The sequence below is a fragment of the Gymnoscopelus microlampas genome, assembly GCF_963454915.1.
Source record: "Gymnoscopelus microlampas genome assembly, chromosome: 22".
Taxonomy (NCBI): Eukaryota; Metazoa; Chordata; class Actinopteri; order Myctophiformes; family Myctophidae; genus Gymnoscopelus; species Gymnoscopelus microlampas.
In genome coordinates this window covers 29,164,627-29,177,400 of record NC_139959.1, presented here as the reverse complement: position 1 = coordinate 29,177,400, position 12,774 = coordinate 29,164,627, and the positions used below count along the sequence as shown (strand labels likewise).

The 12,774-nt window shown below is 42.2% G+C and overlaps 1 protein-coding gene across 25 annotated transcripts in view; it reads right to left on the bottom strand.

The window, feature by feature from the left end:
• Positions 1–8,361: 8,361 nt before the first annotated feature.
• The window catches only part of svila (supervillin a), a 99,314-nt gene continuing 94,901 nt past the window's right edge, over positions 8,362–12,774 (bottom strand). For 21 of the 25 annotated variants that reach the window (XM_084048955.1, XM_084048956.1, XM_084048961.1 and 18 more), the window contains 4 exons: positions 12,391–12,512; positions 11,221–11,376; positions 10,441–10,461; positions 8,362–9,146 (listed from right to left, as the gene is read on the bottom strand). In XM_084048955.1, coding sequence (XP_083905081.1) covers positions 9,060–9,146; positions 10,441–10,461; positions 11,221–11,376; positions 12,391–12,512 — 386 coding nt within the window. In that variant the 3' untranslated portion in view covers positions 8,362–9,059. Of the gene's footprint in view, positions 9,147–10,426; positions 10,525–11,220; positions 11,377–12,390; positions 12,513–12,774 lie in introns of all 25 variants that reach the window. The other 4 variants (XM_084048962.1, XM_084048960.1, XM_084048963.1 and 1 more) reach the window with 3 other exon arrangements.

The window sequence follows — 12,774 nt, the reverse complement described above, 5'->3', positions numbered from 1 at the left end:
ATAACTATGGGCACCATTTGTTTCCTTTAAGGTTTTCCTGATCAATAACAACCCACATTTCTTCTCATCTTCACTTCCCCAGCACGTTGCCTCGGGATCCGCTTTCATCGTCGCCCACCTGGGTAAGCGGTACATAACCCCAGCACCCCACACAGGCACACACACATCTAGCCTGCGCCCCACAGCACCCCCAGGGCCCTGGGGCAACCTGCAGGGTGGAGAGGCGTTTGGGTGGATGGATGAAGATGCTGGGAGATGGGAGGGGATCCGTTTGGTTGTGTTGATTAGACTAGAGAATCAGACCATCTAATGATGCCAGGTGGCAGTGGGGGAGGCAAGCCTCTTGACATGAGTCCAAAGGGCTGGATTTAACCAAGTGCACATGGAACAGTGTATGCTGCGGGGCCACTCAAACAGTGAAATAGAGGAGGCACTGAAGCTGGACCTCGACAGACTTTTATAGAGCGTGTTTTTCTCAACAAGCTTGTGCTTAATATGTAGGAACCCAAAGTGATGGTAGTTGATTCTGGGAGGAAGAGGAGAATTGAATCCCCTCTACAAATCAGTACAGAGGGGATAATAGAGCAGGTACAGGAGAACAAACTACTGGGAATACATCCGGATGAATGTTTGTCTTGGACATGGCATGGCATGTTTCTCATCTGAGCAAGAATATAATTGGAACTGCATGTATGTTACGTGGAGTGTCAAATTATCTCCCCAGAAGGATTTTAAATCAAGTAGCCCAATACTAATACAAATGTCTTTGTTTGGGGAAATGCAAGGAAATGTGAATTAAAGAGGCTGCAGGTAGCACAAAATAAAGCTGCTATGATTTTATTAAAGTTCCCATATGACACTCACACATCATAATGATTTCAGCTGGTCAGCGGTTATACAATTGATAGATCTACAGTTCATTTATTTTATAAAATTCAAATGATGAAGAGGACAAAATTGACCAATTTAAGGTTTCACTTGCTGAGGAGTAGACACCATTATTGTGAATGGTCATTGGGCCTAATTGTTCCTATTATTTCTACCTTACTTATATATGTTTTAGCTTCTATAATGAACATTTCATGAAATCAATCAATCAAGTGATCACTTGATTGATTGATTGAACGACAGAAATGTAAACAGCACAAGGTACAGTCAGACATTTGAGCTAAAAGGATAACACAAAAAAAGTCCTGAGCATTGTTTCCATTGTGGTCCTATGTATTCAATTAATCAACATAGCATAAAAATAACACCAAAATACAATATCATCAACAAATATAAAACACTATATGGACAAAGTAGAAAAAGGGAGAAAATACAAAATATATTCTATTACCTTTCTATGGGAGAAGTGAGTTTCCTTACACACAGACAGCCACACACACATACACATACGCACACGCACGATGGTGAAGTGCTTGACAGGGGTGCTCCTATGAAAGATGTGTTCGATGGGTTTGGTAATTGGCAGATTTGGCACACTGCTGGAGCATTCACTCTGGAACCTGACTGGATAGAATCAAGCAGACTGTGACAAACCAGTCCTTCTCCGTTCCATTCTGAAGCAGTTAAACTGCTGTAGAGCTGTAGTGCTCTCTAGTAATCATGTGCATATTGCACAGAAACCAAAGAGACTCGCCTCCTAATTTCAATTATTTTTGTTATCATTTATTTTCAGTATTTCGTTTTTCACAGTAGAATTGTTAATTTATCTCGTGAAGTGCAAAGGATCCTAAGGGTCCATTTTTATGCAAGTTAAATTAAAGACTTATACTTAGTTTCGTGCTGGTGTCACGTACTGGAAATAGCAGATCTGCAACACGTTGTGAGCTTGTAGTTGTACATCTGCTATTTTCGGTGGCCGACACTGCACACAACCAAGTATAGATCAGACATAACACTCCAGATTTGACTGTGTACATAGCCAATAAAGGTGACTGCTGTGTGTGTGTATGTGTGTACGTGCGTGCGTGTGTACGTGCGTGCGTGCGTGCGTGCGTGCGTGCGTGCGTGCGTGCGTGCATGCGTGCGTGCGTGCGTGCGTGCAGTACGTGCATGCATGTGTGTGTGTGTGGTCCCTTTGCTCAGGGAATTCAGGTGACATATCGTGTCCCAGCTGAATAGACCCATATGTCTTAAAAGAGAAGGTCCAAGGCTGAGCTGGACTAGAGAGAGAGAGAGAGAGAGAGAGAGAGAGAGAGAGAGAGAGAGAGAGAGAGAGAGAGAGAGTAACAGGACCTGAGCGGCGCATGGAGCTATCCACGTATTGTAAATCCACACCACTTTTATGGGCTCCTCCAGGATAGCAGACTAAATCTGGGTTAATAAGCACAGCTCACCGCTAAGAACTCAGGGCAGCAGAAAAGAGAGAGCGAGAGAGAAAAAAGTCCCCTTTCCAAAATTCATTTCCCATAAATCATCAAGGACTGGGGCCTTTGAAGTGGCTTTCTTAGTTTCTGGACAGGAAACCTGGGGCTTAGAGCTTTTTCCAACCAGAGGAGAGAGGGAACGCGAGGTAAGAAGAGACCTGAGCGATGTGAGTGGAGAAGAGAAGAGAAGAGAAGAGAAGAGAAGAGAAGAGAAGAGAAGAGAAGAGAAGAGAAGAGAAGAGAAGAGGAGAGGAGAGGAGAGGAGAGGAAATCAGGGAAGGAGAGACATAGCCCAAAACCCTCACAGTTCCATTGTGATGCTGAGAGCTAGCGATAATCCACACATAAATAGAAACTCTGAACAAAATGGATCCACACAGAAGAATATGTGCTAAGCCTTATTACGGCTCCCATTGTCCGCGCTTGTCATCTTCTATACATTGAGGAGAGAGGGGAGGAGAATAGGTGCACTGTTAGGTGGGCATCGGGCCAAATGCAAATATTGTGGATTTATTTGGTGCTAACGCTCAACTGTGACACTGTGCGTCTAAGCCTGTGTGTTGAATTCACACTGTTATAAATATTACAGTATGTTCCTGTGGAAGTGGGCCGAGTATTGACAGATGGTTAAGAGCATTAGGAAGATAGTGCCTTCTAAAGCCACTTCCCACCTCTAGTTGGGCCATTAGAATGTCCAGCCAAGACATATGGTCGACCAAATATTGACTGATATTCTAATTATGATTTGCATAACTAATCACAAACGTAGCTTCACCTTTCCATGAGACGAGTGTTACCGGTACATTAACAGCTGTGTTACAATCACAGCCAGAACACTGTAGACTCAACATGTTTGTAAATACAAAATGTTTGGCATTTCACAAACAAATCATGCACAAGTTTGTCGTGTTTCTCAACCGTTTTTTTTTGCTTTTCTGATCACAACTCAGCTGTTACAAAGTGACATACAGTATGTACCATGTGAAGCCATTGAGCCATTGCTTTGATCACTTTTTACCTGCGAATTTGATTCTGTGAAACGCTCTAGGCGTACATGCATTGTACTGCCACTGTGTGATTTGCATTTGTGTCTGTGATGGCTATAACAGGATTTAAATGTAAAGAAATGGCTGGCTGGAAGTCTCTGGGCTCCCAGTCAAAACCTGGCTCACAAACTGTACATGCAACTGGCAACCGTCGACATACACCTTCCTCTGTGTGTCTGCCTGCAACATAGAGATTGAGACACACAGGGAGAGGCGAGGGGGTTGGAGGAAGGGAGGAGAGAGAGAGAGAGAGAGAGAGAGAGAGAGAGAGAGAGAGAGAGAGAGAGAGAGAGAGAGAGAGAGAGAGAGGGAGAGAGAGAAGAACAACAGGGATGGAGATTGAGCGAGAGGAGAGAGGGAGGGAAAGGTTGGAGCGTCTTGCAGCGAGTGGGTGTGTGGAGAAGTGGGCGGACGGGTTCACGTGTACTTGCACATCAAACACCAACCCAGTCCAGAGGGTTCAGAGGAGGCATCTGTAACCTCATACCGCACCAGAAGAACCACAGCATCCATCCGCCTATAGCGTGCAACAGTAGCGAGGAGGAGGAGGAGGAGGAGGAAGGAGAAGAACAGAACAGAGGAACAAAGTAGGACGGCAGCGAAAATCACACAACCTTTTTGTGAAAGCAACAGCTTCTTTTACATTATACTGTAGGTACAGTTCCATCGGGATAAGCTATCAGTGAGTAAGGCTGCCACTAAGTATTTATATAATAATACGGCGTTGCAATCCAAAAATAGCATATTTACAACCTCACAGGGCATTTTGAGCTTGTAGATCTGCTATTTTTGGTGCGCGACACTGGCTGGCAACCAAAACATAGCCTATACAGTCAGTATATGGCTTAATGTTCAACGCCTCGACTCTTGGATGAACACAGCATCTCCCCCTGTGTGTGGAGCAAAGCCTGCTGTGTATATTGTTCTTCTGTGATTGCATGTAACTCCCTTCTAATTGCCCTGGTTCCTCTCTCAACGCGGTCCAGGGTGATACTGAGAACATCTGAGAGCTTTCAGTAGCGTGTGTGCGCGCAGTGGAAAATGGGGTCACGAGATCTGATAGGTTAGATTGGAGAGTGTAGTTTTCACCTGTGTGTGTGTGTGTGTGTGTGTGTGTGTGTGTGTGTGTGTGACTCCACGTATGTAATTGACCTTTTAAATCCATTTAACGGAATCTATACAATTGCCTGGCATATGGAGGCCATGCAGACTGCTTGGGTGGGACTCTGCTAAATGTAAAATCTCATAGGACCAGCGCTAATGATGTGATGCACAGATTGATTCCTCCATCTATGGCACTGGTAATGGCACAATCACAGCCAGCACCTTACTCCGACTCCGTGTGATTGCATATATTAGATATGTAGAAGGCCTAAGTAAATGAGAACTTACAGAAGCATTTTTTTCCCTTTGTGTATGCGGTTGATTGTCGGCTGACCCATGGGTGTTTCTTTTCTAATGTTGCGTTTCATATTCATACAGTGACATTCATTAGCTATAACTCTGGGAGCTGCACACTACAATCAGAGTCGAGATCCCAGAGATTCAAGAGGGTTTTGTTTGTCATTACAGGTGTGACAGTGAAATGCTGGTGTGATATGTTCTGCAAGACTGTGCTAACAGAAATACAAGATTATAATAGTGGAAATACTGGATGTAATAAAATAAGAAAAAAGGAAAAGAAAAGTTGTCAATACTCTAGGTAAAATAACTTTAGCAGATCTTTTTTTTGTATTTCTTTATTTAAGTTGGCAGTATTACAGGTAAAACTTGACTTAGAATGCGGAATGTGTAGAATATGGGGCAGGTATCTGCATTTGTAGAATGTGGAGTTAGAGTACGATATAAACATGTACTGTACATAAAACACTTAAACAGTAAACTAGTGAAAGTGCTTTTTTTGTCCTTGTCCAGATCTCTGACAGCATCTTATTGAGGTATTTATTGAAAAACATAATGGCATAAAATACAAGTATACACGTAACATATCAAAGGAATGAAACCCATAAGCTGTTATTTACGTTGTGGTTCCAGTAAGAGGAAAACTGAGCTTTGAGCCCCGGGCTTTGAAACACCTCAGATTTCTTGCCAGTCACAGTTTGCTACTGGGGTTGCTCAGGGTTTGCAGATCTGGGAAGAGCTATAGTCCCATACCAGACAGTGATGACCCCGGTCAGGATGCTCTGGGTGGTCGCAGAGTAGAATGATTTCAGGACCTTCTCTGAGACTTTGAACTGACTGCCTTTTCTGCCCAAGGCAAGGTGATACGTAGGAGTTGTCTGGCCTTCTTTGCCAGTCTCTGTGTGCATACTCCAGGTCAGGTCCTCTGTGATGTGCACACCCTGAGGTACATAAAGCTGCTCACCCTCTCCACTGGTGTCCCGTTTATCAAGAGAGGTGTGCAGTGGTATAAAGTAACCAAGTACATTTACTTAAGTACAATTTTGAGTATTTCCAATTGTCTATACGTTTACCTCTACTCCGCTACATCTCAGAGGCAAATATTGTACTTTTTTACTCCACTACAATTATTTGAAAACTTACTTTGCAGATATAAATATATTATATTATAAAACATACATTAACAACTTTAGCCCTATTTTATACATAGGCCATTTGAAAATAGCCTGTAGATCTGCTATTTTCAAACACTTTTGGTACTTTAAGTACATTTTTACACCAATACTTTTGTACTTTTACTCAAGTAAAATTTTAATTCCAGACTTTTACTCGTAACAGAGTACTTCTACATTGCAGTTTTGATACATTTACTTAAGTAAAATGTTTGAGTTCTTTTTCCACCACTGGAGGTGTGCAAGACCTCTACAGAAGTCCACGATCATTTCTTTAGTCTTTCCGACATTCAGGAGGAGGGTGTTTTCCTGGTTGAGTAGAGTCCTCTCTACTCAACCACTGAGGAGCTCAGCTGGAGTGAGGTTTTTAAATGGGTTTTAGTGCCTTGCGCAGCAGCACATCCGTAGTGGTGGTTTAGTGAAGTTGTTTTTATGTTCTCAGCAGTGGTGTAGTAACTACAGTACATTTACTCAAGTACTGTACTTAAATACAATTTTGAGCTATTTGTACTTTACTTGAGTATTTCCAATTTACAATACTTTTACTTCTGCTCCACTACATCGCAAATATTGTACTTTTACTCCACTACAATTATTTGAAAACATGTAACTTTGTAGATTTTGATTATTACAACAAAACATACAGTAACCACTTCAGCCCTATATACATTTCGGCTATTTGAAAATAGCCGATCTACAAGCTCACAATGCGTCGCGATGCGACGCATTGTGAGGTTATAGATCTGCTATTTTCAAAAGAGTTTTATACATTTGAAAACTTGAAATGGGACATTCTGCATAATGAGTACTTTTACTTTAGGTACTTTAAGTACATTTTTATGCCATTACTTTTGTACTTTTACTCAAGTGCATTTTGAGTTCCGGACTTTTACTGACGGAACAGAGTATTTCTACATTGCAGTATTGATACTTTTACTTAAGTAAAAAATGTTTAGTACTTTTTCCACCACTGGTTCTCAGCTGGTCTGGGGGTTTCGTTTAGCTAGTTTCTGGATGGGCAGTTAGAGGGACAGGGCTGAGGTGACGTTAGCAACCATCACCCAGCACTAAAGCAATGGGTGAGGTTACATGATGAGGCTATGGGCTATGAGCTCAGCCTGCTGCGGTTGGAGGGAAGTTCTAACCTGGCGTTGTTGCCAAAGCCTGTATCATACATCTTGGTCATAAGATGCTGGCACAGTTTAAGGTGGGTTGAGCGTAATATCACCGTCAATGTGTACAGGAATTGAACATGACTCAACCATGACTGAGTCCATTTCATCTTCCGTTGATCTTCAACAGTCACATCACTGGCTGATGATATAACAATATTTGGTATTGTAGTGACCTCTAGAGGATGCTCGGGGAAGTACTTTAATTGATGGATTTTCTGTAATAGGCTCTATGACCAGCAGCCATATTGGGAATGAATTGGACCCCTTCCTTACTTCCTTGACAGGTGTTACCAATAATACTAATTAAGGCTCCATTCCATTTAGTGTAGCATAGTGTTTGTCTTATTTTCAAGGACCCCCATAACTCTGAGAGTGTACAAATGGAACCAAATGGACCCGTAACATTTGTACACTCTCAGAGTTACACACCCACCATAAGGGGCTATTTGGGAACAAAAAATGAGTGTTTCTAGTGAGCCAACATGCACGATATCAGCACCCTGACCAAAATGGAACGGAGCCTTCATTAGTATCATTGGTAACACCTGTGAAGGAAGTAAGAAGAGGCCCAATTTCTTTCCAATATGGCTGCTGTGCATAGAGCCTATTGTACACCGTCTACTTCCATAGAATAAAACAAAAGGCTACATATTAAAACAATACAGGTTATTGTTCTAATACTATGAGTCTGACAGCCACTCATTAGCATAAATAAAGCCCAAGTAATAGGATATTAGTGCTTGGATCATATAGTCCCCGTTAAAAACTAAATGCAAGGCACTGTAGACTTTTAATAAAAGAAAGTAATTTCCCACTGCACTATCTTGCTAAGCCTCTACAACATGTCTGTCAATCTACCTTTGAAACAATCACAAAACCACATGCAGTACATCAGAACAAAGCTGCATGGTTGTCCACACTCAATTCCAGACTAACTTCTCTGTAGATTTTTCAGACAAGTCATCAGAGTACTAGCCGTTTATTATGTAAACAAATAGGTTTAAAATGTTACTTCATAATTTGTACTTTTGAATACTTGAATATTTACTTACAGTATATACTTTGTCCACCACTGGCGCCGACTCAACATCGCGGCCATTACACCACTCGGCTCATGCCTCGCTTGGGCCGGCCTCTTGGGACTTGAGCCCACTCCTGCCTTGTTTTCAAGTGATGTAAAAACTCATGCGTTCTTTAAAAACATTCTTTATTTCATCCAATATTTTCATGGCACATGATATGGGGCACATGTTATGACATGATTGTAATGTTAGCATGACTGGTGTAGTACAAAACTAACGTAACTAAAACTCATGAACGTGCACTCAAAGCACGGGCTGAGAAGGTCATGGGGCTCGCCGAAGCGTACGCCGCAACGTCCCGCAAAACCACGCCCGTCCAGGTGAAACACCTGGTTTTAGGGAGTCCTATAAGGGCAATGGTTGGTCTGTATATACACATATGTACAAACATAACTACAGTCGATTCAAAAAGTGCCACGTTAACACACTTGCACGCACGCATTCACAGTACACACACGCCCACACATGTACAATATTTATAAGAGCATTCATTTACATCCGAGTCCTACACAGACAAAACCCAACACAACAATGGAAAACCGACATGAGAGGTTCACACACCTCCGCTTATCCAACGCTTCCTCTTCTCCACTCCTTCTCATCCCTCCATTCTTAGTCTTTTTTTCCCAGCATTTTGCTAAGTAGAGGCAGACCCTGAAGGCTCTTGTTTCACCTTTGCAGAGGCGAACAAGAGAAACTCCTGTGGCGGTTCGCACGTCCTGCTCCAGTCTGACATATATCCGGACATCAGTGGTCTGTGATGTCATCAGTGGTCTGTGATGTCATCAGGTCAGCACTCTGTCTCAATCTTTCAGAACAATCCTTTGACTTTCTTCAGCTTACCTTGCTTCCAACTGGCCAAACTTTCATACTCCTCTCTTGTCATCTCCAAAGCTTTCTGTGGGAGTACAAAGACGCAAGATATTCAGAACCACTGCACTAATATACAGGGTCTGAAACGACTCATAGGATAACCGATTATTAAATATGTAATCAATTAATTCATCGAATAATCAGTTTAATGATGCATTATGTAGAGAAAATCAGACACGCCATTTACAATTTTACCAAAATATTAATTCTCTGCGTTAAATTATACTAGAAAATTAAGTTATGTTTTTGACTGCTGGTTAAAAATATTAAGCAATTTCAAGATGCTCATTTGGCTTCAGATTACCATAATTGTGTAGTTTATTACCAAAGTTTACCATCCTTCTATGGTCTACGTACGATAATATCATAGATTAATTGATTACGATTCAATAATTGTTAATTACAGTGCAACAATATACAATAACACAAGTGTTATGGATGAGTATAGTCTTTCAATATTTCACAATCCTTATTTGGGGAATGCTTCCCAAAACCTGTCATCTCCAAGGTGAGAAATGCAATGATGTAAGAAGTATCCACGAGAATACACTCATGCAGATGAAAACCACACGTCATTCCTCAAACGGCTTTCCAATAACAATGTCCCATCAGCTTGGACAAAAGAGTGCTTATCACTCGCACGTTCAGAAAAGTGAAACCACACAACTTGTTTTGTAGCCTGTGAGTGAACAACATGCCTGAAAAACACACACATTCACAAGTGAGATGTCATAACCACTTATAAGCCCTATTTTATACTTCGTCATATGATGGTGTTGCTTGGCACAAATACCCTATCTACAAGCCCAAGCTTGTAGATGGGGTATTTTTGCAATGTGTGAATGCTTTTGAAAATGTTTGCCTATAATGACATAACCAAAATAGGGACAGCAGGTTGAAAGTGGTTAAAGGGATAATTCACCCCCAAAATGACTTTTTTTCTATCGATTAGTCACCCAATGGAGACTTTAGTGTTTGTCACTTTCCTAAGCCAATAATTTCATGACCGGCAGCGGTCCCAGTGGGAGACACAAAGAAACTCCTTTGTATCTCCTGCCGGAACCGCTGCCTACCGGTCTGCTGATGGCTTAGGAATGCGACTGGCGAAAACAAAAAAATATCCATGAATTCAAGTATCCATGGGGTGACTAATCGATAGAAAAAAAAAAATTTTTTTGGGGTGAACTATCCCTTTTGTGGCAGAAACGGAAGAGGACGTTAAGATTCGGAAAAAAGACAGAATTATGGGTGATGAAGTCGAATAACTAAGTGCGGATGCTTGTTGTCGGGCCTGGCCATGCTCACATCAGAGGACTCACCTTCCCGTCAGCCCCTACACCCTGGAGGGTGGAGTGAATGAAATAGGTTAAGTATCAGAGAGACAGGCGATGGCGAGAGGATGACTGAAAACATAATGAAATGGTGTCACACACGTGTGTCCCATGGTCCGACACAGAAAAGAGGGAGTCAAGAGATGGAAAGAGAGAGAGAAAGAGGATATTTTGAGGCCAGGGGTATCCACGTGAGACATTAAAGACATGTACAGTACCATCATGACACCTGAACAACACGCAATTATTATTATACTATAAACCAGGGGTCTTCAACGTTTTCAGGCCAAGGACCCCTTAGCTGAGAGGGAGATGAAGCAGGGACCCCCACTACATGTTGTATAAAATTGTGTTGCAGATTAAAATTCTTCATCGATTTCAAAGATAGCTTCATATACTGTATACTTTCAGACATTTAACCACTTAAATCGTCAATACTTAGTCAATTTGACCTTTGGCTCTATACTTCCTATAGCCGAAAATAGCCGATCTACAAGTTGTCTACTTGTAGATCTGCTATTTTCGGCTAATGTTCCCCTCAGAATAGGAATTCCAGGGTTGTTCATGTAAAAAATAAGTTCCTATCACACAAAGATTTGGCGGACCCCCTGTAGTAACTCTGAGGACCCCCTAGGAGTCCCGGACCCCCTGTTGAAGACCACTGCTATAAACAGTAATCGCACATTTGACACACGTACTGTACACAGGTGCATTCCAGGGTTCTAGGCTTACGTTGCATCAGTATCAATCACTAAACCTGGGTCTCACCTGAAAGTCCTCATCGGTCAGATAGACCTCCAGCCGGAGGGGGTCTACTCCCTCGGGCAGCGGCCGAGCCAGCAGGTCTGCCAGTGGGTAGGTGGTCTTACACAACCTGGCCAGCACGTCTTCCACCAGAATTATCTGGTTACACACCTCTGCCTCCTGGTACAACACACAATATTTACATCCTTTATATACAGTAGCATATTTCAGACATTAAAGACCAGCTGAAATGAACACGCTTTTAGCAGATGCATTTTCATAATGAATTCGCTGCTGTCGGGCAGAAACCAGCTAACTTCATTTTGACGCTTTAGCATTTTTTTTTTAACCATAAATCAGTGCTATTGAACACCCTTTACGTCTGTGTGTTGGTAAAAAAGAAATGAACCAATGAAAAGTATTAAAAAGCACATTTCTTTTTAAAATTGTATTTTATTACCATCCAAGAGCTGGCTATAGAGAATCTGTCTAGGAAAGCCGTGGGCACTGGGCAGGCATGCAGACTCATCACATGGGATCACATGCTTGACCCATCGAAGGTGTTTTGGGGTAATGAGCACTGCAATGCAGGGTACAGTATGTGGATCTGGTCGTGGATTTCCACATGTAGGGCAATCTGCCTACCCAGGACACAACCAAGGATCCTTTAAAGGCAGCAGATGTGGAAGGCTGCTAGAGTTTGTATGTGTCTCTTATAGGGGGTTCAGGTTCCAAACCAGAAAGCAGTGTGGAGAGACAGACTTCCTTCTGGCTGGGTTCCTGTTCTGGAAGATGCTGGACTCAAGCCTGCCAAAGGCTGGCGAAGTACTGTAGCATGCTAGCACCTTCCTGGCCACTGATAGACGGGTAATACCTCTGCTTTTACAACAGTTCGCTTCTGGTAAGAAGATATTCCCCATGTTTAAGTATTTCTGCTGGGATTCAGGCTCAGCATACCTCTCATACATATACCCCCCCCCCTAAACACACAAACACACACACACACACACACACACACAGCTGAACTGTTCAATAAAGCAGGACTAAAAACTAAAATCCCTAACATGTGACAACTTGACACGATTCTCTAGTCTAAAGGTTCCTTCTTATGGTCTCAAATAAAATGATAGACCGTTTACAGTACACCTGCAAGAGCGCACATCCTGTAGCCTGCAGTGTTTGACAACAACCTACCCTCTCTGTGATCTCGGCGATGTCCTCTCTGTGCTCCCAGCTAGGGAACATGTTGGTGAAAGTCAACGGTTCAAGACCAGCGTGGATGAGATATGATTTGGGAGGCTTCTTCTCATTCTTCTCTGTGGACGATAGTAGGCCATCAAGGATGTTTTAATGGAGAGCAAGGGAATGTCATGTGAGCTGTATAGCACATTTGAATGGCAATTCAAAGTTCTTTACAAAAAACATTAAATGAAGCGGAAGACAAAGTGCAACAGAAACACATTATAAAAAGGACATTTGAATACAATACAATAAAAATAGGTATACAATACAACATAAACTACAAGAATAGAGTTACAGTGCAAGACAATAAGTGAATAAAAAACTGCCTCAGTCAAA